The following is a 26,532-nucleotide window of genomic DNA, read 5'->3' as shown; positions in this document are numbered from 1 at the left end:
AAATAATTTTAATAGTTTTTATTTTAGTTAACAATAACAACACTGGTTGAATCAGTTCTGAAAACCAATCTGAATGGTTCATGCACAAATCAAACTGATCTGTTCACTTCTTAAGTTAAAAGCTACCCGGAGGTGATTATCAGTGAATAACTTCAATTTTGGTCGGTTTCTCACAGAAGACTTGGAATATAAAGCAGTCATATGAAGTGTCCTGTTTTCGAACACTGAATAAAAAAACTTAAGTCCCCATTCATTGGAATTGCATGGAAAGGTGTGACCAGCACAGTCTTCAAAATTTCTCCTTTTGTGTTCCATGATGATGATTATTAATTTTGGTTGAACTGTATACCTGTGTCCCTTTAAAGCTTTCTGTATTGATGAGGAGGAGGTGTGATGGACAGAGTGAGGGATTTGTCCGGTTCAGGATCAGAGTCTATGCTGTCTCCTTGGCTCTCAGAGCACATCTGCAGTGCTCCACAGAGAGAATTAGGATGAGACTGAAACAAGTCCGCATTAAATGTCACCATTCTCTTCACACAAACACAGTGATGCATACACTTTCAAACAGTCTCTCAAGCAAATATTCAAAGTCAAACGTTTACATGCACAACAGTGCTTGTGTATTTCCTTTTTTCTCACACAATAGTTACAACAGTACAACAAAAAGAGTCAGCTGGCTTCCAGAAGGTCCTGTTTTTGTTTGTTTTCTTTATCTGCTTAGTCACTTGACAGTGAATGATTGATTGACATCTGTCATTAGATAACTGACTGAAGGGGAAAGCAACGAGATCAACAAGCTCGTGCAGATAGAGGGGACAAAAGAGACTGATGGAATATTGATCCGAGTGACAAATGAGTTCCCTACTTTCCTTGAGTTTCTCCTTGATGAATTGTGACACCCCTTCTTAATTAAACCTTCATCTAATCATTATTTATTACTCAGAAGCATTTATTAACATACCCATCCGAAGAACAATCAACTATAATTTAATCTATTGTGATCTTCATTATCTTTTAATGATATTTTTTTGTTCTGTATATCTCTGTTTACCTCAGTTACTTATGAGCTGTGAAAAACCCTCAGGAAGACAGCAATACCCATGCAGCTGTACCACTGAGACTGCCATAATGACATACAAAGAAAAACAGCATCAGCCAGTGACTAATTTCAGAACGCTGCCCTGTCATTTAGTGTAATTTAGAGGTGGTTATAGCTTTATTTTTGAGTGGCGATAATGAGTTTTTGAATCTGCCTGCTGCTGTGTCGGCTGGCTGGATGCCAGCTGTCTTCTGAGCATGCCCAGTAGATCTTAGTAGTTTATTTTCAACACAGAGGATCAGTGGATGCTGGCCTGAGGTGGAGTTATTTAGAAAGATGGAGCTGTGGTTTACAGCGGTTGTTTATCACTTACAGTACATAGAAGCCTACTTAAAGGATAGTCCACCCAAGAGTGAAAATTCTATATTACAGTGACTGAGTATAGTATTAAAGTGATAGTCCACACAAAAATGAAAAGTCTGCCATCATGTACTCACTCTCATGTCGTTTTAAACCGATTTGACTTACTTTCCTCTGTGGAACACAAAAGAAGATATTTTAAAGAATGTTTATAACTAACCGTTTTGGTTTATTGAATGCACCAAAAATACAACTGGGAACCGAAACTGTTTGGTTACCAGCATTCTTCAAAATTTCTTCAATTTTGCACAGAAAAAAGTCTTACAGCCAGGTTTAGAATGGCATGAGGGTGAGTAAATGATGGGTAAATGACATACAAAGGACATTTTGGACACGTTTGGCTACTTAAGTAGCGGTGACATTGCATTGGAAACAACAAATCAAACTAAGTTGTAAATGGTTCCAAGATGATTTTTAGTAAATGTTTGAAAGTCCGTTATATCAGAGCAACCATATGTGTAGTTCATCTAATTAACTGGACATGTTCCACTAACATTGGACAACCAGTCTAACGAGGCTACTTTTTGTCTTCATTTTAAAGAATATATCCATTGTTTTATAATTTCAAACCTAACAAACTGTATGGCTGTGCTATATTTCTTCAAAATAAAAAAAGATAATAAGTGCAGCAGTTTTACAAGTGAAGTGTGTCCTTTCTGTCTCATCGGTGGAACTAAACAGAATTGGAAAAATAATGACTCTTTTCAAACACGCAGAGGACAGAGGCCATAAAATAAGTTGTGATCCTCAATAAACGGCTGAACGAATGGGATCGATCTTTTTTCAGTCTGCCATTTGCTTTTGCTATGAATTTTGTAGATTGTGGTCCTGCTTCACCAGTTCTGACAAGATTGTGTGGTATAAATGAAATCCGGACATGCTACATCTCCCATGTTGGTTTTGTCATGTGACCTTCATTGTCACTGTCTTTCAAATTTCCTTCTGGAATAGTAAAGTATCCACTGGATTTGCAATTCAGAATCTCTCCAGGTATTTTTTATGAATACAATGAATTTGGACATACCCCTCAGTTCACTAACAATTTTTTACTTACTATGTAGTAGGGAAGGAGGCGAATTCAGATGCAGGGGTAGTCTTCCGGCTGCTACCACAGTTTTATTTCAGGGCCTGTTCATTGTCTTTTGTTGCACATTTCATTTATTGTCCTGTAGCCACTGATTTGTAGCTTTTTGTTGTTTAGTTTGGTTAATTTAAATGTTTTTTCCACTCTTTTTTGTTCTCTGTCTCTAGCGTGGCTGGTGTTCTTCTGAGGACCAGTTCTACCTCTTGCTCTTCAGTACTGCTGTTTGTAGTTTGCGCTGCATTAGCTTTAGTCTGGAGCTGTGCTGGCACCCTCTTCCAAATCACCGCTCCTCTCTACAGGATAAAGGACTGAAGACTCTAATTCCTCAGTTCTACAAGCTCACTGCCTACTGCTTCTATCATCCTCTGTTCTACAACGGGCCCATCATGACCTACAGAGACTTCAGCGAACAGGTAGAAGAAAATGAGGTTCATAAAAGGGTGCAGGGTCTGTTCTTTATCCAAATGTACTGTAAATGTCTTTCTCTGCAGATAGAGAGACCGGTGTGTAAAGTGTCTTTGGTGTATGTCTTAAGTGGGATACTGCGCGTGTTTGTCTGGTGGTGTTTAGCCGAATTCATGATCCACTTCATGTACATGCACGCCATCCAGAGCAACGAAACCTACCTGGAGATGCTGCCGCACTGGGCGTTGGGTAAGTCTGAGGCTGCGTATGAATTCTTGTACTTTCATAGTATATACTGAATCATTGAAGAACGTCTTAACCGTCTTTTTAGGGATGCAAGTGTGTAGTGTAATACACACTTCGCTATTCTACAGATATGCTTCATCCATAATATTGGCATTGTCCTTTTGAAGTTTGAAGATATGCTAACAGCAACCATAAACACAGTCTTCTCTGTTAAATAAGTACATTTCCATCCAAAAGTTCGGGATTGGTAAGATCTTTGAATGTTTTTGACAAATAAGTCTTATGCTCACCAAGGTTATTTGTATTTGTTCAAAAATACAGTAAAAACACTGATTTTGTGAAATATTATTACGATTTAAAATAACCGTTCTCTATTTTAAAATGCTATTTTTTGCAGTGATGGCAAAGCTGAATTTTTATCAGCTTTTACTCTTCAGTTTTAGTCACAGTTTTAGTTTCACATGATTCTTTAAAAATCATTCTTGCTTTATGCTTATTTGCTGCTCAAGAAATATTTTTTATTATTATCAGTGTTGAAAACAGTTGTGCTACTGCTACCTAATATTTTTGTGGATTTCTTTTTTTTTTTTCAGGATTCTTTGAGTAGAAAGTTCTAAAGCATTTATTTGAAATAGAACTCATTTTAACAACTGAGCTGCCAAATTTGACGGCTCCTTGACACCTATTGTCTTGTGTCCAAACCTGCTCCCAGAGGGCCACTGTCCTGCAAAGATTAGCTCCAACCCCAATTAAACACACCTGAACCAGCTTATCAAGGTCCCATAAGCATACTAGAAACGTCCAGGCACGTGTGTTGAAGCAAGTTGGAGCCAAACTCTACAGGACAGTTTGCATACTCCTGTCTCATAGGATAACAACAAAGTGTCCAAAATCTCATGCAGTACGTCATCTGCAAATTATTGTGAGCCTATGATATTTATTAGTTTTCCGACATCATACTTTTGCGACATACTGCTGTTTGCATAGTGTGTAGTGGGGAAATATGCATACAGTTTTTAAGCAAATTCTGCAGTTTTTATCCAAATTATGTATTTCAGAATTGATGCAGTCTGTCATTGTATATGGTGTTATTTTGGGTCTTAAAGTGTTTATTATATTATTATCGTGCACAGATGTTCGCAATGAAACACACACACTGAGTTTCAGCCTTGTGTGTGCGCTCTCCATTGCAGCATCTTGATTCTGCACTTGCTGTCTATTGATCTGTGAAAGTTGCTGATTTGTGCTGCCTGAACTTTGATTCATAAACACAAACTCTGCAAGAGAGAGCGGTCTGTGCAGCAGCACACTGGAACATCGAGTCATTATTGCCTTTTTGTACCTGTGTTTTGTACAGAAAGTGCTTGCAGAAATTGTCCTATTTTTTTAAAAGCTTTTAGCTCTGTAGCAGTGGGATATGGGAAAAGACAAATGCTGTTCTCAGTTTCCACTGACACACACAGAGACTGAAAAGTGAATAGGGAGATATGACTAGAAAGGATGACAGAACCACATTATGAAACCTGATTCTGAAATCTGATTAAAATCATTAAATCTGTGGTTCTTCTCAGCCACAATGGAATGAAGGGCCGAAATGAGCTTCACATACACTGCATGGCCATAAGTACTGTATGTAGACACCTGATGTGGCTGAAGAACCCTGTCAGTTCACATGTCTTTGTGAGATCAAGCACATACCGCTTTACTGTTTTATGTCATGTAACCGCTCTCTTTTTCACCTGCAGGTGGTTTGGCCCTCGCGTTAGTGCAATTTTTTTACGTAAAGTATCTGGTCTTATTTGGAGCGGTGTCTCTGCTCGTCAGGTTGGACGGACTGGAGCCGCCCACGTTACCACGGTGTGTCAGCATCATGTACAGCTTCACTGGGATGTGGAGGTAAATATACACACTTCTGTGTTTGTTCTGGCAAACTTCAAAAGCTCTGACCTTTTGACTTCTAAGGCACTGTGTCCTCTATAGCTGGAATGATTTGAGGTGGTTTAACTGTCATCTGCAGTACATCTGTGAAACAGCAGGGGGCAGAGCTGCGCTGCTGTTGCTTTAATTTATTTAAGCCATGATATGATTGGAACAGGTTTAAGACTCACTTACACCATCTAGAAGCACATTACAGGAGCATAACAAGATTCATGCTTTCTGTTTAATGCCACAAACATCTTACCTCTAAAGTATGGGAATGAGTGCTGGGCTTCTCTGATGGAGTTGAGCGCTCTGACGTCTCGTGAGACGATGTAGAACAGGCTCATACATGCAGGCTTCCTCCCAGACGATTTAATTTTACTCTAAAAGCTAGAATGCTTGATGAAGGTACACAGCATTTCAACTTGAATAGTCTTGAATGGTCTCCTAGACCTAGGCAACACCAGTCTGGAAACAAAAGCCTTTTTTTAAAAAACATTTTTTATACTTAGTAAAATGTTTGTTTGTTTACTACTAATTATTGCCTTCTATTTGCTTGCTTTTATAAATCCATAGTACACAAAAGAACTATGGATGTACCATGCTCTTGTTTCATGTAAATACCATGAGATATATACATAGTAATTATATAGTATATCAAAATCATAATCATTAAAGGAACATTCATGTCTCTCTCACACACACACACAGGAATATCTACTGTAAAATTATTTAATGACTGTGATAAAAAAAAAATTTTTTTTTTTTTTTTTTTTTCTACAATAACTATTTGATAAAATATTTTTACAATTTACAATTTAAATGAACAAGTTTTTTATTTTAATATATTTTAAAATGTAATCTATTCATGTGATGGCAAAGCTGAATATTCAGTATCATTATTCCAGTCTTCAGTGTCACATGATCCTTCAGAAATCATAATATGCTGATTTGTTACTCAAGAAACATTTTTATTAATGTTAAAAACAGGTGTGTTGCTTAATATTTTACAGGATTGATTGATTATTAGAATAACAGCATCTACTTGAAATAAAAATATTGTAACATTTATTGTTATTACTGTTACTTTTGATCAATTTAATGTGTCTATGTTGAAAAATTTACAAAAATCTTACTGACTTATATGTAATGAAAATGAAAGAAATAATAATAAACATAATGACAGAAATGTTCTGAAAGCTTTTTTTTAAGGAGTTAATCAATTTATCATTATTTTACAGTAATAAAAACATAAATAAAACTGTCTGCACACTTGAATCCTTTCAGCAAATTTAATAGCCAAGCTTTCGGTCAGACGACCATCCTCAGGGCCCATGCCCTGAGGATGGTCGTCTGACCGAAAGCTTGGCTATTAAATTTGCTGAAAGGATTCAAGTGTGCAGACAGTTTTATTTATCTTTTGAGATCTTCAGTTTTGTTTGTCTGGCACCTTGTTGTTCGTGAGTGCGGTGTTATCCTTTCAAAACAGTAATAAAAACAACAACTAACTGTAATAACTATATTCACCATGGTATTTTTATTTATTTATCTGCTTCGCTTCATAATACAAGCAGTTTTTAGTTATTTTTCTTAACCCAGTGGATAATTGTCACTTCCCGTCGCTTTGAGAGAGTGACTCTATCTTCTGTATCCTGTGTAATTGTGCATGTTTTGAGTGTATCAGCAGATCTACAATGCAGCAAGCAGCTAAAGCTCTGCGAGCCGGAAAGGTTAAGCACTAGTGTGTGTCTCTGAGTGGTGTTGAAAGTGATGGAGTTTAGAGTGTGATAAATGAGAGCTGTAAGGAAACAGATGTATGCTGGAGACTTTAGCTGGACCTGCTGTAAGACCCCGTCTGGCTTCAATCCCACATGGAGCAACAGAGATCAGCTCCTCTGAACCTGACAGAGCGCACACACGCATAACTTTTTCTAACTGCTCAGCATAGCCTCAACACACTCACACACACCGATACTTCAAAATCCAACTAACATGCTCCTCTCTGTATTTAATGGCTTAGAACCGCCGGATGCAACACACCACATGGAGACAGTAGCCCATACTGCAGGACAGCAAAGTCTCTGATTACAGTACAAATGTCCTACAGGGAGCGAATGAGATTGAGAACAACAGAGAGAGAAAGAGAGGCTGAGATGTTGCTCTCGGCTGCAGTTCTGGAGATTTTCTTAGTGTGTGTGTGTGTGTGTGGCTGCAGTTAAATCTGGAGATTTTCTTTGTGTGTCTGTCTGCACTCTGCACACGTGTTTGGCTGTGCGAGTATCGCTGTGTGTGCATGTATGTGATTGAGTACGGTCGGTTGCTATCATGGACTGGGTTTACGGCGGTTGAAAGGTTTACGGTTTGCTGTAAAGCACACACACACACACAATTTTGCTGATTCCTGCTGATAGCTATCTGCTCACTCAATGGATCTATTGTTTTTACGAGTCAATGACACAAGGCTCTTTATTCCGGATCTATTAATTTATTTCAAAATTTGACATTAAATCAAAATTGAATCTATTTGTTTTCTTAAATGCATGTTACTGGTCTTATTTTAAACACTTCATCCATGCATTTTTTTCTCTTATAAAATTTGTAAGGTTCTGTTAACCCTAAACCAAGATATATAGTTAATTCAATTGAAATCCGGTCAACAGCTGCAAATTTAATTTAAGCATTTATTCACATGTAAACATTGTTTTTTCAAAACCGTATGAAACACTATGAATACAAAGACTGCATTTCTAAAACATTTAAAAACGATGATTTAAAAAAATATATATATATATTGTGACCATTGTCATTGACCCTAATACTGAGCTAATGATCATTTCTGTCCTTTGTCCCTAAACAACCCTCACTCATGCTTATATTTTCATTAGGACATTATTTGGTATGTTCATTAAGACATTTCCTCATGGGGACTGTTAACTGGTGTTTTATTACCTATTTACCTTTGATCTCCACAATGTAGGCATAACCTCTCTCACAAATATGCAGTGAGAACAAGGCCAGGTTTTATCCTGATCTCTGTTCTCTTCATCAGCTCACCTGTAGTGGGATCATGAGGAAAACTCTGAGCTGTGGGAAGTGTTTGCACAATGTTCCATCAGGCCTGCTTTGCCAGATGATTTCTGAAGTACAGAAGCTCAATCTGAAGGAAACAGCAGAATATTGAGTGAATCTGTTCCAATGTGTATCTCACTTTCAGCTTCATGAATCACCATCTGACTCACAGAGCTCATGAATGACATAAGACATGAGATTCCTGCTCAGTATGTTGACTGCATCTGTTTTTATAGCTCCTTGTTTATGTGCCACACGCATCTAGTAGAGTCAAATTGGCATTTCAGAGGGATTGCTTTCTTGGAGAAGCTTTCCTACTGTGGCGTTTTAGGCCTGAAATGTGCAAACAGGCTGTAGTGTAATGTAGTGATTCCTTTTAGCTTTATTAAACCTATAAAATAGAAGAAAAATTGGATAACTAATAACTAATTGTATTTTTTTTTTTAGTTCCTTTTTTAAGATGAGAATTTTTTTTAAATAGTTTTGTTGACTTGTAGCAGAACTTTTACTGCTTGTAGGTTTTATGCAATTTTAATGATTTAATGACAATAACAAAGGACATAATTGGTTTAGTGTTTGTAAAGGGCTGCTTGTGCCTAGAGTGTCGCGTAGCCAGACCTTCAGACTGACTGCAGAAGGTCTGGACTCCATAGCAGCTTTCATTGGCCAAGGATCACCCAGATGCCATCTGACTGACATGAAAGCCACCAATCATAGTTCGTTTTGTTCCTCGTCATGTTTAGGGGCGTGAAAATGTAACGTCGTTGTCCCTACAATAACAGACCGATGTATTTTAAAGAGTCTATGCCACATGTAAACACAACGGCTTGCTTCTTCCATGAGGAGGTTTGGCTTCATGACAGCACTGTTTCCAGGCAGACCGTTAAAGAACGTGACACGCATGTCTCCCGGAAATCCTGTTTATTCAACCAATCAGATGACGACTTTGAAACAGTGTTTCCAATTTTGTGTGCCATGTGTATCAGACGTTCAGACGTGACGTTGGCGTGACATCTGAGGCTGAGACTGGCTTAAGCCCAACCGATAGTAAGAAAATTGTGACAAAAGTTTCATTGAGGACAACAAATGCATTGGACAAACATTGTGCGTTTCTGGGCTTAAACAGTAGAGACTTAAACAACTGCATGTCTCCACATAATGGTTTATTAATATAGAGTGTAATTTCTTCTGCCTCATCTGTTCTCCTGGCCTTTCCAGATGACTTTATTTCCCTAGAGCTGAAGCACATTTCATCAATAGTTGCTAATGAATGCTGGGAAGAGCTGGAATGAATCAAATGGTCCTGGACAGTCTGATTTAGGAGTCATTATGTATCGTAGACCCCTCTAGACACTCGTAAACACTCTCTCACTTATGTTTTGCCTCTCTTTCTCCAGATGGATGTTTTTTTTGTGGCACTGAAGTTTTTGATAGTTTCTGTGGGCTCATGAAAACTTCATGTCAGGGCTTTCTGACGTGTTAGCAACCATCTGCTTGCATGTGACTGTTTCTCCTCATCCAGGCCGTTTTTTTTATTGTTTTTTTTAGAAGCCTAGCGGCGCCAACTCTTTACTGCTGTCTCTGGGGTCTGGGTTTATTTGGACTCAATAAGTGACAGACTGAACTACATTTGAAAGCCTTATGGCCAGAAAACCGTCTGTTGGTGTCAGATTACGATTGTGTTTCCTCTAATTGGATGAGATGATGGTTTCTCTAGAGAAATCCATATCATTGTCCACTTCCTCATTTAAACCTTAATCCATTTTTTACTGTGAATTTTAAAATTAAAATTTCGACCTGTCTATTCATTCACCAATCCTTACCAGCTGATCTACAGAGGGATGAAATGTGGATAGATGGATGACTAGAAGTAAAGTGAGCATAACTATAAGAGAACCTGTGGCTATAGTGATGACTTGAGGACGTCTGTTCACACCTTATAAGAGGAACAGGTGGAAGAGAAAGTCCTGCAGAGAAATAAATTGAGAGTTACAAAGGGCCAAATCGATATTTTGGCTGTCATGATGGTTTACATGACAAACTACATGTCAAAGAGCGAAAGAGAAACCCTGTGTGATCAGTGAAACAAGAAAGAGCTCAATGTGGCTTTATATTGTTTGTTAGAAGCATACAGTATTGGATAAAGTTGAGATCCAAACCTGTTAGATGTATAGTTTCTAAAAACCAGGCTATTTTTGTGAACTATATTTACTTAAATTCGTTTGAGTTAAATGTGATTTATTTATTTATCTTTTATTTGTGTATTAAAGGCCTAGTTTCACAGACAGGGCTTAGAATAAGCCAGGATTAGGCCTTAGTTTAATTAGGAAATTTAAGTAGCTTTTAAAAACTTGCCTAAGAAAAAAACAATACCGGTGTGTATCTTGGGATAAAACAATGGCACTGACATGTTTTAAGATATGTCAGTGCATGTTGCTTTCAGTTAAAACAGCTCAAACATGCATTTTAGTCTGGGACTAGTCTAAGCCTGTCTGTGAAACCATGTTTATATTTATTTCATCATTAAAACATTTTTTTTTAATATGATTAATTATTTAGTTTTACTACCCTTTTGAAGTAAATGTATTTATTTATATTATTTTTATTTATTTATCTTTTATAATTTAATTATTTAGATAAGGACAATATTTAGTAAGTTTGAGACATTTTCCTCATGGGGACTATCAGCTGGTGTTTTACTACCAACATTTATTTATTTGTATATTTTTTTATTTTTATTTATTTTTATATATTTAAATATTTAGAAGAAAAAAAAATTTTACTACCTTTGTGAAGTAAATGTATTTATCTTTATTTTTGCGATTTTTATTTATTTATTACTATTTTTATTTATATTTTACTTTATTTAAAATGACATTATTTTTATTTTATTTTATTTTTAATATTGAATTTATTTTTAATTAAAAATCCCAGAGCCATACCTAGTGAACAAAATGTCATATTGACTTTGGGATACTCTCTTTTGACTAAGGCAAGTAAAAAGCCCCCTTGCATCCACCCCAGAACACCCTAGCAACTACATAGCAACTCACTAAAACCAATTGGAACACTTTAGCAACCAATGCCCTGACAACCACCTGACCAGTGACACACTAGCATTGTGGTGGCAAGTTTTGCATGCTGGCAAAAATAAGTATAGTTTCATATGACTGCATGAATATTAGTTCTGTTTCCCAGATCAATTTTGTGTGTCCTAGACCTGCCACAAAACCCAGTGTCAGGCTACAGCTCAACTAGTCAAACAGCAAAACTGTTCTGGGATCAGCCGCTTTGAGAAAATGTCTCCCGGTACGACAACCGTTTCAGCAAATGTCATTTGCCCCTAGAGATTCATTAAAATGGTTTCTTCAAGCATCTCATTTATGCAGATTCTCTTCTCTTTTTTTGTCTGTTCTGGATGTTGACTGATTAAACACATGTTTGTGTTGTGTCATGTTCTACAGAACAGAAGTGCGTGTGTTACCTCAAACCATCTGTGTTTAACCCCTGAGCTCACTCGTTACTGTCTTTTTGCTTTTCAGACACTTTGACGTGGGACTTTACAAATGGCTCATCAGGTACGATTCCTCAGTTTCCTCTTATTTTGAGTGGGTGTGCGAGAGAGAGAGATTTTGTACTGCTATGGACACGTTTTTTCTCATGTGCTTTTCAATTAGCAACAAGATTAATAATCATAATAAAAAATTACACGTTTCAGATACATCACTTTGGCATAATAAACGAACATTCTTGCATCTACTTCCCTTTGTTCTTGCTAGATTCATATCTTTTTTTCAGCTCTCACGTTCTCATTTTAGTTTTTAGGAAATTTACTGAAACATAATGCACGAATGAGACCTTTTATGAGGTTCATATTTAGCAGCAACATCCCGTTTTTAACAGCAAAACCATTTAAGCTGGAACATCAGCATACTTACTAGTTGAAGATAAATGGAAAATTACGCAATTATCCATCAAGAAGAAGAATGTTGCTGTTGTTGCATTGTTAAATGTACTTTAAGCCATTATGGTACAGTTTGTTATTGCACTTATGATATGTGACAATGTGATCTGCAGATTTAGTGCAGTGGGAAAGACTCACACTAATATAATAGCCCTGTAAAGAATATAATTTCACCAAATAAGTCAATTACATTTAAAGATACATGCAAATCAGTTAATTACAAATTTTGGCTCAAAATGATCCAATTTTATGCAGATGAGCTTCATAATATAGGGTGTTTTCCACATTCTTAAGCCATCTGGCAGCCTATAATGAACAGTTTATATTACAGCAAAACACAATGGATAAATTGGGCACTGGTCATGATTGGTCACCCAAGAGTCCAGAAACACAGCTCAGCTCAGTCTCTCTCGCTGCTGAGAATGTTCTGCTGTTTTTTTTTAACAAGTAGTTCTCTTTTTATGCCAAAGACCACTTGCTTTTTCTGTGATTTGGTTTAGACTCTGATAGGCAGAATATTATGAATATAACCAGTTTGATGTTGCCTTTTTCATGCTATAATATTTTTTAGATTTGTTGTGATATTTGAAATCCAGTTGTAGCACTTGTTTGGATTATACAGTAATTAATTAGTAATTAAGTAGTTTTTTCTGCTGCTTTATTATTATTATTATTATAATACAGATAATATTTGAATTCTATCAGAAGAACTAGGGATCGCTATGGAGACGGCGGGTTAGCATACGAAGTAACAGACAGACACAAGATTAATTTAGAAATATAATTGTTTCAATTTGATTAGGACGAAAAGTAGAAAATCAATAAAATAAAAGAAATGACAGAAACACAATAAACAATAAAACTGACTGCAAATTTCCACCTCGAGTGCACTCTTGTCGGTGTTTTCACATATGTACCCACATAGTCAGTTCAACATTCAGGAAAAATAAAATAAATGAAACAGACAGAATATCACAAAAGAGTATAATCTCTCTCTCAAAGGGATTTCAAGTGTCTCTCATGAAAAGTTAAAGGTCTCTCAATTCTGGGTGATAGTTGACCATACACCCTCAAGAGGAAAAGAAAAAGAAACAGTTCTTTAAATCGAGTTTGTCGTTCAATGCGGTTTCAGTGGAAACTCAAGGAAAGGATATCGGGCCTCCTCTCCACCACGCAATGTCTTCTTTTCTACAACTGGGTTGGCTCGCCATCAAACTCGCAGTCTACAGGATGTTACAGGAGGTCGTGCAGATCTTCACGAATCAAGAAGGAAGAAAAAAAAAGAAAAAACAAAGAAAAAACAAAGGAGAGAAAAAAACCTGGCCTGATCACAGACCAGAACATTCATTAAGTACATTTCAAAATAAGTTCCACATCTAAGATCCAGAATAACATCTAATACACAATTAAAATTTCTTCACGAACTAATATAATCACATTCGTTTACCTCTAAATCACTAGTTCTCTTTCATACAGACACGTAGCCAACAATGGTGACGCTGAACTCTGAAATGAACAAATAATAACCATGCGGTTCACCATGACCGCTCAAACTTAAGTAATTACATACTAGTACATACAAATATCTTTTTCTTCACAGAACTGCTTAACTAAGTTACCTTTATGATCGATTTTTTTTCTTTTGCTCTCACTCGGGCGCACCTCGTGTGTGATCGTAAAATGGCGTCGATGAACTGCAATGTGCAATGGCCATGCGCTCTCACTCAGGCGCACCTCGTGCGTGATCGTTAAATGGCGTCAGTGAACTGCAATGTACAATGACCATGCGGTTCACTTTAGACATTTGTTACCACTCGGATCAAAATACAATTTTTAAAGAAAATAATCAGTCCACAGCAACTAATTTAATGTTTAGTAGCAGTAATTCTATCCTATTATGAAGGATTCGTCTTTTATTTTCATTAATTATGTGATACTGACTCACCAATAATGATTTATTCCTCTATTCAGTCGGCTTCTTGTTCAGAATGCATCAATTTAACTATATCTCAACTTCTCAATACTTTTTTTTCAAAGATTTTTAACCTCAGATACATAAAATGGATCGCAACGATGGGATTGCGTCTGCTCTTCTCAATCAAGCTTGTCTCTTCTGTCATCGCGCATGCTCGTCGACACATGACGTTAATGACAAGAGAGCTCTCATTGGTTGATCGCTGAGAATTTATTTTAGAATATATTCACATATTTTTCTTAATATTCTTAATCTTAATAATCTCTTATCGACTTTTATTAAGGGAAAATCATGTAACTAAATTGTGTAAATTAAATATTAACTTTATTTAACCTGTGTTACATTCTCCCCTCCTAAATTCATGCAAGTCCCTTTGCATGTTCTGCTCGGCTGACTGGTGACCACACCGTGTAAACCACTAGGCAGCAAGGGAAGGACATTCAGAGTTTCATCTCCACCAAGAGATTTAACAAAAGCTGAATTCAGACCTTGGAACAAAGATTGGACCACATATATTAATGGGTTTCCTGGCTGAAAATAAGTAAGTCGCTCTGGTTCTCCTCTCGGTCTAACGGAACGCCTCGGTAAGGTGTCTATCTCATCTTCTGATTGTTGTTCGGCTTTTTCACAAACACCTGAACTTTCAACAACACTGGTTACTTCAACTTCATCAACAGAACTGCCCATTACGGCTTCGACTTGGCCCTGACCAGGTAAATTACTCTGTCCAAGGGTGCCGGAAACATTAAGAGGTAAGTGCTCATCGAGTGTGTCGACAGGTAAGTATTCACCAGGTTTATCAACTGGTAAGGCTTCAACAAGTAAATTATTACTTTGGTCGCCCTGCAAGGTGTCGCCGATAGGGAAAGATTGTTCGGCCGAGTTATCAGTAGAATCAGCGTTCACTGTCTCTCTTTCCGTACAGATATCATGAACTGTAGAGAAATGTGCTGTCTCTATACTTGGAGTATGGCTGTACTCGCAATACGAATTTCCTTCTTCGGAATCAGAGAGACAAGTGTCATCAATTAACGGAACCTTAGGATTCTGTCGTGTTCGAGGTCTTGAGATGGATTCGTTTAGAGTGGGTGGTTCAACTTCGGAAGACAGTAAAAACCCACACGGGAGCAACATATCTCTGTGAAGAGTACGCAGAGGACCGTCCTTTCTCTCTGGACGAACAGTATAAACTGGCAATTCAGCTGCCTGACTCACCACAACATACACCTCAGACTCCCACTTGTCTGCTAACTTATGCTTCCCGCGTAGCCTAACGTTCTTCACCAACACTCGATCACCAATCTCCAAAGAGCAATAAGTTACAGATTTGTCAAACCTAGCTTTGTTTCTTTCTGCACTTTTTGACATACCACGTGACGCAAGCGAATAACTTTCTTTCAGATTGTTTTTTAGATGACTGACATACTCCGAATGAGACTGTCGTGGACCATCTTGATACGGCAACCCAAAAGCAAGGTCAACGGGTAACCTGGGTTGACGTCCAAACATCAATTCGTAGGGAGTGAACCCAGTGACCTCATGTTTCGTGCAGTTGTACGCATGAGCTAAAGGTTTTACGAAATCTCTCCAACGAACCTTGTCTTTTTCTTCTAAGGTACCCAACATACTGAGCAGGGTCCTATTAAAACGTTCGACAGGATTTCCCCTGGGATGATAAGGGGTTGTTCGGGTTTTCTTAATACCTGCCACCTCACAAAGCTCTTTGATGGTGCGCGATTCAAAATCTCGGCCCTGATCGCTATGAAGACGCTCGGGGAACCCATAGTGCACAACAAAATTTTCCCAAAGACATTTCGCTACCGTTCTTGCCTTTTGGTTGGGTGTGGGGACTGCCACAGCATATTTGGTAAAGAAGTCAGTGATTACCAAGATGTCTCTCGTGTTACTTTTGTCTGGCTCTAATGAGAGAAAATCCATACAGACCAACTCTAAAGGTCTTGTGGCTTGGATATTAACCAACGGTGCAGCTTTTTGAGGCAATGATTTCCTCCTCACACAACGACCGCATGTCCTGATCTTTTGTTCTACCTCCGCAGCCATCTTCGGCCAGTAGAACCGAGACCTTACCAAGTCTAGAGTTCTCTCCACCCCCATATGACCCATACTGTCATGCAAACTGGTCAATACAGAGGGCCTCAGTTTCTCAGGTAGCACGAGTTGATAAGTAACTAATTCCTCTACCTGCCGTTTCCGGTAAAGCACCCCACTTTTTAACTCAAGACGGTTCCACTCTCTTAGAAAAAAAGGAAGATCTGGGAGTTCCCTCCTGACTGTTGGTGGAGGCTTTTCTCCCGACTCTAGGCAAGATACTACTTCCCGAATGACTGGATCTGCCCTTTGCTCATCACCGAGGTTCCCTGACAGGTAAGATACAACAGGTAACCCCTCAAAATCACCTTCTTGTTCGTAACTATCAGGTACAGCATCAGGATAAAGTGCAAGAGATTCAACAAACGCAGCACCACACCCAACGTCCGTTGGTTGTCTGACCAGATGTTTCTCACATATAGCCTGAACTACTTCACTTGCGGTGTCACAAGAATCTGCAGCTTCCGTGAGATGATTCTGCATAAACTGTTGAATTCGTTCGTACTCTTTTTGAGATAAAGGATTTTCGGGCAACTGTTCCTGTGGTCGCCTTGATAGACCATCAGCATCAGCATTTAGCTTGCCTGCTCTGTACTGTAACTTAAAAGAAAAAGTGGAAAGGGCAGCAAGCCACCGGTAGCTAGTCGCATCTAGTCTCGCCGTGGTTAGAACATACGTTAGAGGGTTGCTGTCGGTAATGACGGTGAATTGGCTACCATACAGATAGTCTCTAAACTTTTCAGTTACTGCCCATTTAAGGGCAAGAAACTCAAGCTTGTGCGCCGGGTAATTGGACTCACTGCGGGACAACCCTCTACTTGCATATGCAATGACTCGCATCCTCCCTTCCTGTTCCTGATACAAGGCTGCTCCTAAACCCTTGGTGCTGGCATCTGTATGTAGGAAATAGGTAAGTTTAGGGTTTGCAAAGCCCAACACAGGCGCAGTAGTTAGTTTGTCGATAACAGACCGAAACGCTTCCTCACAAAGCGGCGTCCAACGGTTTCCGAACGACTCTTTAGGGTTATGGTATGGACCCTTACTCTCACTCCGTTTACCACCTTTCCTAGTCGGCGGATACCCTACAGTCAAGTCGGTGAGTGGTTTCACAACCCTAGAATAATCTTTAATAAATCGGCGGTAATACCCCGAAAAGCCCAAAAACGACCTTAACTCTTTAAGGTTTGTGGGACTCGGCCAGGTTTTTAAGGTTTGTACTTTCTCTGGATCGGTCTCTACTCCACGCTCTGACACTATGTGCCCTAAATAACGTACAGACGTCTGAAAAAACTTGCACTTTTCAGGGGCGAGTTTTAGCCCATACTCTCTGAGCCGAGAAAGAACTTTTAACAGCCGTCTTTCATGCTCTTCCAAAGTTTCAGAAAATATGATCAGATCGTCCAGGAAGACAAGTACTTCCCTGAGATTGATATCCTCCATACACTTCTCCATCAATCTCTGAAAAGTACTTGGGGCGTTAGTGACCCCCTGAGGCATGCGATTAAACTCCCAAAACCCCAGGGGGCAGACAAAGGCGGTTTTAGGTTTGTCTGCCTCTTCCACCTCTATCTGGTAATACCCAGATTTCAAGTCGAGAACGGAAAACCATTTTGATCCAGTTAAAGCGGAAAACGTCTCCTCGAGATTGGGTAATGCATATGCGTCTTTAACTGTTTGAAGATTTAACTTCCTATAGTCTATGCACAACCGTACATCTCCATTTTTCTTCCGCACCACTACAATAGGCGAAGAAAAAGACGACTCAGACTCTCGGATAACGTTACTCGCAAGAAGATCGCGCAGATGTTTGCGGACAGCTTCCAGATCTTGTGGATGAATAGGTCGCGCCCTATGTTTAAAGGGAGTTTCATCGTGCAGATGTATACGATGTTTCACCTTTTGTGTATGCCCAAAATCTAAATCGTGTTGGCTGAAAACGTCAGGCATTTCTCTGAGTTTTGCTGAAATGCGTTCCCGCCATTCTTGTGGCAATGGGGACTCACCGAAATTCAAGGCGAAATTAGAATCCTGAGTAGGCAAGTGCTTACTAACAGGGGAAACACTCGGCTGGGGGAGCACGGACTCAACTGCATGCAGCTCTGCTATTATGCATCTTGGGGGAATGGCTATATCGTGCTCGGTTTCGTTTTTTAGTACCACAGGTAACCAGACAGATTGACTAGAAGGAGTAAGTAAGCAGCGCTTCACAAACACACCACCAGGTAAAGAGGATTCAGACGGGTGTTCTACCACTACACACTTATCTATCCCACCGGGTACCGCAAGAAAGCCTTTCACCACGACAGTTTGACCAGCGGACATGACCTCCGGTATGTTGCCTCTTAATCTCACCTGACTCAGAACGCCACTCGTGTTCTGCTTTCGCCTCGTTTCAAGAGTTTTCAAAACCACTCTATACCCAAATAGAGATGGCTGGTGCTTCGGGGATACTGCCACTAACTGCTGCTCATAGAGGATGTCGAGAGTGTTTGTACCTATTAAGATCAAAGGCTGAGTGTGAGACTTTACATCTGGAACGACTAGAGCTACCGTGGCCACTTCAATAGTCGCACCCAAAAACTCCTCAGGGAAAGTGATGTCTACCTTTACGTAGCCTTCGTACGGAACGGAAAACCCATTGGCGCCTTCTACTTCCAAAATATCGTCAAGAGGGTTAATCGGGTGCTCTGAGAGGTGTCGTTCATAAAAAGACTTAGGCACAGTTGTGACCTGCGATCCAGTGTCGAGTAGACAATGACATTTCTTACCAGCTATGCTGACTTCGGCAACACATCTAGCACCAACTAAGCCCTTAGGTAGGTTTGCACTCTGCTTCCTAGGAGCTTGGCATTTCTTGAAGACACGATTTACAATGGGACCACTCGATTTAAGCTCAGTTCCTGTATGTCCCGCGACAGGAACTGCCTCGAGTTTAAATCTACGCTAGTGGAGGGATTCTGTGACTCCCACTGTAACTGTTTCTCCCTTAACAGCCTACGTTTAGTAGCGACAAGCTCGGGGTTTGGCTCAGAACTACAGGACGATGCAATGTGGCCATCCTCACCACATGTGAAACAGTACCACGGTCTAGGTCTATCAGTTGGCTTCTTATTGACCGGAACTACACTCGCAGCAGCCCCTGACTTCCTTTGGTCAGGTGGTGCAGGCCTTTTGACTACCTCTCGCGACGGAGTTCTCTTTGGATGTTTTGGTCGGACTGCAAGATTAGCTAACTGACTCTGCAACTTGACAATCTGCTTCTTTAACTCACGCGTTTCAGTTTCAAGAGGACTCACTCTAGGAGCTTCATCTTGTTCTAACTCAGCAGAAATCCACGCTTTCTGAGAGTGCATAAACGCTCTCTGCTTAGAAGACCCAAGGTGTTGCTTCATTCGAGTTGCTTTCGCAGTATGTCTATCCTCCTCTGTACGAAGCATAAGGAGAAGCTGTGCAAAGGAAGAAGGATTGTTTCGCTTTTGCTCTAGTCGTAGTTCGGCGATCAAGTCATTATCCCAGCAGCCCCTGCAAAACTGCTTTAGGAGATGCCTATCTGCCTCTGCTGGGACAATACCATCTCTTTTGACGGTTGCACTTAAAGCTGACTGTAACCTGTACAGATAAGTAGATGGCCTTTCACCTGCATCCTGCAACGTGTTCATGAATTTCGCTAACAATTCGTCCCCGTCCTCCACAGCCCCGAAAGCGGAGTCCAACAGCTGGAGGTAAGCAGAAGGAGGAGATTCGGGATTCAGATGCTTTATAACATCCGCCGCAGGCGGCAAAAGACTGTCTAGTATTCGCCTAGACGCATGCAAATCGGACAAAGAGGGATCTTTCAAAATGAATTCGACACTAGAACGCCAAATGTCGTAATCTACCTCGTTTCCAGGCCTAGGGCATTTTCCTGAAAACACTCTGAGCCTGGGCTGTATCTGCCCTTGAGCAACCACTTCACTGCTCCGCACAACATGCTCAACTACTAGCCTTTGGACCTCAGGCGGGTTGAGAAATTTGGACGACGTGCGAAGGGTCGGTTCAATCAAATTGATAGGAGTAGGTTGGGACGGTACATCATCTATCTGACTTGGTGGATTACGAATTGGGTCGAAATTCCCATCCGGAGATGCCCAATATGGTTTCTCACAGGTGTCTTCACCAGTACTACCAGAAACAGCAGGCTCTGGTGGGAGGTCAGCACTCATTTGCGACAGCATTTCACTCAGTATAGACTCAAAGTTGTTTCCGCTCAGTTCTGCTATTTCTTTTAATCTGTCCAGGTAGGATTTTGTTATGCTACTACCAAGTTGCTGTGTAAACACACTGGCTAACGCTCTCACATCATACTTAACACCTGGTTCGCTTGACAGCTGGTGAGTAAACGGCAATTTTGGTCCGAGTGATTGCAACGCTTGATTACTGTTGTACTCAACGATTACGTTTTGGTAGAACTCGGATTCTTTGTCATCGATGCGCACGGTTTTGGCAAATGACCCGTATCGTTTCAGAGCATCAAACAATTCGTCATCGCTCTCAGTGTCTGTTAAACCACTGACTATTACGGAGTTTGGGATAATAATCCCTTCAGCTTCAATAATCTCCATTATCGTCGCTTGCTTAAAAGCAAAAGAGAAAAAAGGAAAATCAAATGTGTAGCTGTTAGTTCTCTGCAACAGCGCCGTCTCCTGGCTGGCTCGCCAAAGTTTATGTAGCACTTGTTTGGATTATACAGTAATTAATTAGTAATTAAGTAGTTTTTTCTGCTGCTTTATTATTATTATTATTATAATACAGATAATATTTGAATTCTATCAGAAGAACTAGGGATCGCTATGGAGACGGCGGGTTAGCATACGAAGTAACAGACAGACACAAGATTAATTTAGAAATATAATTGTTTCAATTTGATTAGGACGAAAAGTAGAAAATCAATAAAATAAAAGAAATGACAGAAACACAATAAACAATAAAACTGACTGCAAATTTCCACCTCGAGTGCACTCTTGTCGGTGTTTTCACATATGTACCCACATAGTCAGTTCAACATTCAGGAAAAATAAAATAAATGAAACAGACAGAATATCACAAAAGAGTATAATCTCTCTCTCAAAGGGATTTCAAGTGTCTCTCATGAAAAGTTAAAGGTCTCTCAATTCTGGGTGATAGTTGACCATACACCCTCAAGAGGAAAAGAAAAAGAAACAGTTCTTTAAATCGAGTTTGTCGTTCAATGCGGTTTCAGTGGAAACTCAAGGAAAGGATATCGGGCCTCCTCTCCACCACGCAATGTCTTCTTTTCTACAACTGGGTTGGCTCGCCATCAAACTCGCAGTCTACAGGATGTTACAGGAGGTCGTGCAGATCTTCACGAATCAAGAAGGAAGAAAAAAAAAGAAAAAACAAAGAAAAAACAAAGGAGAGAAAAAAACCTGGCCTGATCACAGACCAGAACATTCATTAAGTACATTTCAAAATAAGTTCCACATCTAAGATCCAGAATAACATCTAATACACAATTAAAATTTCTTCACGAACTAATATAATCACATTCGTTTACCTCTAAATCACTAGTTCTCTTTCATACAGACACGTAGCCAACAATGGTGACGCTGAACTCTGAAATGAACAAATAATAACCATGCGGTTCACCATGACCGCTCAAACTTAAGTAATTACATACTAGTACATACAAATATCTTTTTCTTCACAGAACTGCTTAACTAAGTTACCTTTATGATCGATTTTTTTTCTTTTGCTCTCACTCGGGCGCACCTCGTGTGTGATCGTAAAATGGCGTCGATGAACTGCAATGTGCAATGGCCATGCGCTCTCACTCAGGCGCACCTCGTGCGTGATCGTTAAATGGCGTCAGTGAACTGCAATGTACAATGACCATGCGGTTCACTTTAGACATTTGTTACCACTCGGATCAAAATACAATTTTTAAAGAAAATAATCAGTCCACAGCAACTAATTTAATGTTTAGTAGCAGTAATTCTATCCTATTATGAAGGATTCGTCTTTTATTTTCATTAATTATGTGATACTGACTCACCAATAATGATTTATTCCTCTATTCAGTCGGCTTCTTGTTCAGAATGCATCAATTTAACTATATCTCAACTTCTCAATACTTTTTTTTCAAAGATTTTTAACCTCAGATACATAAAATGGATCGCAACGATGGGATTGCGTCTGCTCTTCTCAATCAAGCTTGTCTCTTCTGTCATCGCGCATGCTCGTCGACACATGACGTTAATGACAAGAGAGCTCTCATTGGTTGATCGCTGAGAATTTATTTTAGAATATATTCACATATTTTTCTTAATATTCTTAATCTTAATAATCTCTTATCGACTTTTATTAAGGGAAAATCATGTAACTAAATTGTGTAAATTAAATATTAACTTTATTTAACCTGTGTTACATACAGCAAAACACAATGGATAAATTGGGCACTGGTCATGATTGGTCACCCAAGAGTCCAGAAACACAGCTCAGCTCAGTCTCTCTCGCTGCTGAGAATGTTCTGCTGTTTTTTTTTAACAAGTAGTTCTCTTTTTATGCCAAAGACCACTTGCTTTTTCTGTGATTTGGTTTAGACTCTGATAGGCAGAATATTATGAATATAACCAGTTTGATGTTGCCTTTTTCATGCTATAATATTTTTTAGATTTGTTGTGATATTTGAAATCCAGTTGCTGAATGCTTCTAGAAATACCTGATGTCTCAGAATATCAGAGTCTCTGGTAATTCCTTAATGTTACAGACATTATAAACAGCTGTTTATCTGTAAAAATTTTGTAATGTCTGTTGAATAGGAATAGAAAGTTCAGTTCTGATTGTTACTATTATTATAAATATTATAAATGGCGTTTACATGCTGCTACATTATGTGCTGTTAGTGTGTAATGTTGGTGATGAAGCGATTTCTGATTTTTATGTGTTTTATTCGTGTTTGTACTGTATAAGCCTCCATTTCTTTAGTTAGCATGAGTGGTCACTTTCCTGGACAGACAAAAGTCAGACAAATAATTCTCCAGAGCAGCTGGACAGATGTTTTCAAGCACGCCACTTTTGCATTAATTATATTTTTCTTTGTGTTTAAATACTCTCAGGGACTAGAATAGGTTGGAAAACCTATTGGAATATGGAAACCCTTAAAAAAACAACCTCTTCAGGTCCTGGCGTAACCTTGTATGCTCAGCTGTTGCATTTCCTGACAGTTATTCATATTCTAATGTCCTTCAGCTGTATGGAGAGATCATTGTGGACGTTTTGGAGAGAGGGCCCAGGTTGTGGGTTTTTTTTGTGCTGGGTTTGGTATTGTCAGTCTTTGGCAGGGCTGCGATCTCCACAGACAAAAGATGTTTGATCAGGGTTGTATTAGCATGTATTTAGCGCGAAGAGCATCTTATTCTATCCCATTTTGGAAATTCGCCAGTCTGTGTGAATATGTACATTGGAAATTAATATTAAATGTGATGCTGCTTGGGCCAATAACACAGACCCAGAAGTCCATAAATTATTTCTTATTTTATTTGAAAACATCAGGGCAAGTGACAAGACACTATATGTGTCCTGTCCTGCTGTAAATTATGTTTATGAAGCTTCTTACAGAAGAAAGGAAATCCAAAAGAACGAGTAAATGCTGTAAATGCCACAGCAACTCTTCACACACTATGCATCACAGATTCATTAAAGGGATGCATGATATATCCATACTATATTGGTTATTTAGGGCCCTATATTAATTCAGTTTTATTTTTTCTCAAATTCTGCATTTCCCGATTTAAATTGTAATAATAAAAAAGATGTCCATGTGTTTTCCTTCATCATAGGGCCCTAGTTATTTGTCTGTTTATGCATACACACACACTCAAAAAAAAAAGAAAAAAAAAAGGCCCATCCCATTGGCTAATTATTGGTCAAGAAATCAGCACAATTGTAGCAAATGCACTAATGCATGGGAAGTTGTGTGTGGAGTGATGAATCACAATGAAGCACGAGTTGCATGGTGTTGCTCTAGAGCAGAATCTTCGCAAATCTGCGGAGAAATATAATAATAAATGCATCTCTAGCACAGTGAAGCATGGAGGAAGAGGTGTCATTGTGCTGCTGGTATTGGTGAACTGATTCACTGTGAAAAATCATTTAATGCTTTGGAGTACAGGAGAATATTGCAGAATGACTTGCTTCCCACAAATGAAAAGTTATCTAAAGAGAAATGATCAAATGTTATTTTTCAACAAGACAATGCTCCTGCCAAACTTGCAAAGACAACCAAGAAGTGGCTTGAGAACAAGTCCATCAGGCTCATGTTTTGGACTGGTCAGAGTCCAGATTTGAACCATAGTGAATATTTGGTCTCACGTTAAACTCAAACAAACTGGGAAACATTTTTCAACTACTCATGAACTGTTTGACAACCCTGACTCTTCTTCCTGTAAAAAGCTGTCTGCAAGCTGGGGAATGCTATTCTGTGCCAAGTTACTGTATCTACAGTATTTGTGGAATTGTTGCTAATTTTCCTAACCAGTGATTTGTGATTTAAAATGGTTAAGACCATTAATAGACCACTAAATATTTTGCTATTTTTGGCTTGGCCCTTAATGACCCATTTTAATTACCTTAATTTACTGATTTTATGATCGTCGACTTTTTGATTGTTATAAATAGGACATCCATCCCCTTTGCTTTGTATTGGTTTAAGTTTTAGTTTCCACAGACCCCCAAATGGGAAGTGTCCCATTGCTCCCTGAATGCCACTAATCAGAAAGCTGAGCACTTCCATACTTTTCAAGCTGGAACTTTGAGTTTGAATATAAGTATGTTCAGTATTTGAGTGATAAATTATCCCTTCATTGCGAACAGAAAATCAAAAACATCTCTCTCTTTCTGAGTGTATCTTTTCCATCTCTCTCTCTCTCTCTCTCTCTCTCTCTCTCTCTCTCTCTCTCTCTCTCTCTCTCTCTCTCTCTCTCTCTCTCTCTCTCTCTCTCTCTCTCTCTGCTAAAATGTGTAGTGATTGCATTGTGGCAGAGAGAGCTGATCTGCATAATTGGAGTGTGAATGTGGGCTGTGTATGTGTGTGTGAGCGAGTGTTGCAAAGTGCATTTGGAGAGATCTTAATGTGCTTTTAAATGTGCAGTAATTGTGAAGAGCTGAATTTTGGAGTGAGGAGATGTGGGAGAGGATCTTGTGACTCACCGCTGATCTTAAAGCATCCACAGACACATGCCGCGCACCCCTCCTGTCGCGCTATTGTCTGCTTGAACGCCTCGCTTTTAGCCTGTTGAGTGTCATCTCCTGTCTATTGAAATGTGCTCACAACAATCAAATCAAAGACACAGTTCATATGAGCTTATATAAGGGCGAGAGAGGGCTGAGATTATACTGCGGTGGCCACAGAGCCATAACGAGACCTTATTGTTTCTGTTCATAATGAAAATGCGCCCATAAACACTTTTCTCAGCAGGGCAACGTCTACGCTTGTGCTTTAGAAAGCAGCTTAACAAAAGAAACCGAAACAGAATGCAAGATCCTTTGGGATTGCTTGGTATACCTGGTCATGTACTGAAAAAGTACCATGTTACTATATTATCATTTCGCAGATTTCATTACCTTGCGTGGACAATAATGTGTTCAGTTCAGGAAGTGTGATATGAAGGTAATGTGATTAATTAAGTGGGTGTTTAAGTGCATTTTGCTGAATTTGACATAACTATTTCATTTCGTGAATCGTAATTTATTTGTAAATCAAATCCTAATGGAATGTTTAACATAAGAAAGATTATTCTACACTTTTTTTTTTTTGTGGCAGAACATAATTATCACCAAAGCTCTTTAAGTATGAAATCTCATATTCATGTAGAAATATAAATGAGAAGCCTATCAGACAACAATTGCAAAGCATGATGTAGAAATATTAATGGGAAGCCTATCAGACAACAATTGCAAAGCATGTTTGTTGCTTGTAAGAAAAGTTGTTATATTATTTATTATTATTATTATAGTCCAGTGTTTGAATTTCCAGTGTGTATTGATGCAATCTGTGAAACAGAATATCTATAAACAATATATATTATGTATGTAGTATGTGTATATATACAGTATATATCCCAAGTTTCATCGGTCACTCAAGGCTGTTTAGGTGTTGTCCAAGGTATCTATTTAGTCAAGATACCGAGGACCAGATGCTGGTATTGCACCAAAGCCACATTTTTGGTATCAATCCAACCATACTGACCAGTCTAATCAGTTGTCATGATGTCCAAACTTTCATATTATTATTTGAGACGATT

At 39.0% G+C, this 26,532-nt stretch overlaps 1 protein-coding gene across 1 annotated transcript in view; it reads left to right on the top strand.

The window, feature by feature from the left end:
* Nucleotides 1–26,532, top strand: part of hhat (hedgehog acyltransferase) — a 52,335-nt gene that overhangs the window by 5,771 nt on the left and 20,032 nt on the right. The window contains exons 6-9 of the mRNA XM_084392470.1: nt 2,711–2,956; nt 3,035–3,197; nt 4,940–5,090; nt 11,726–11,761. Of these exons, the coding sequence (XP_084248596.1) occupies nt 2,711–2,956; nt 3,035–3,197; nt 4,940–5,090; nt 11,726–11,761 (596 nt within the window). The remainder of the gene's footprint in view (nt 1–2,710; nt 2,957–3,034; nt 3,198–4,939; nt 5,091–11,725; nt 11,762–26,532) is intronic.

The sequence above is a fragment of the Rutilus rutilus genome (genome assembly GCF_951802725.1).
Source record: "Rutilus rutilus genome assembly, chromosome: 21".
NCBI lineage: Eukaryota > Metazoa > Chordata > Actinopteri > Cypriniformes > Leuciscidae > Rutilus > Rutilus rutilus.
Note: the sequence above shows the minus strand (reverse complement) of the source record. Positions and strands in the feature narration are given on the sequence as shown.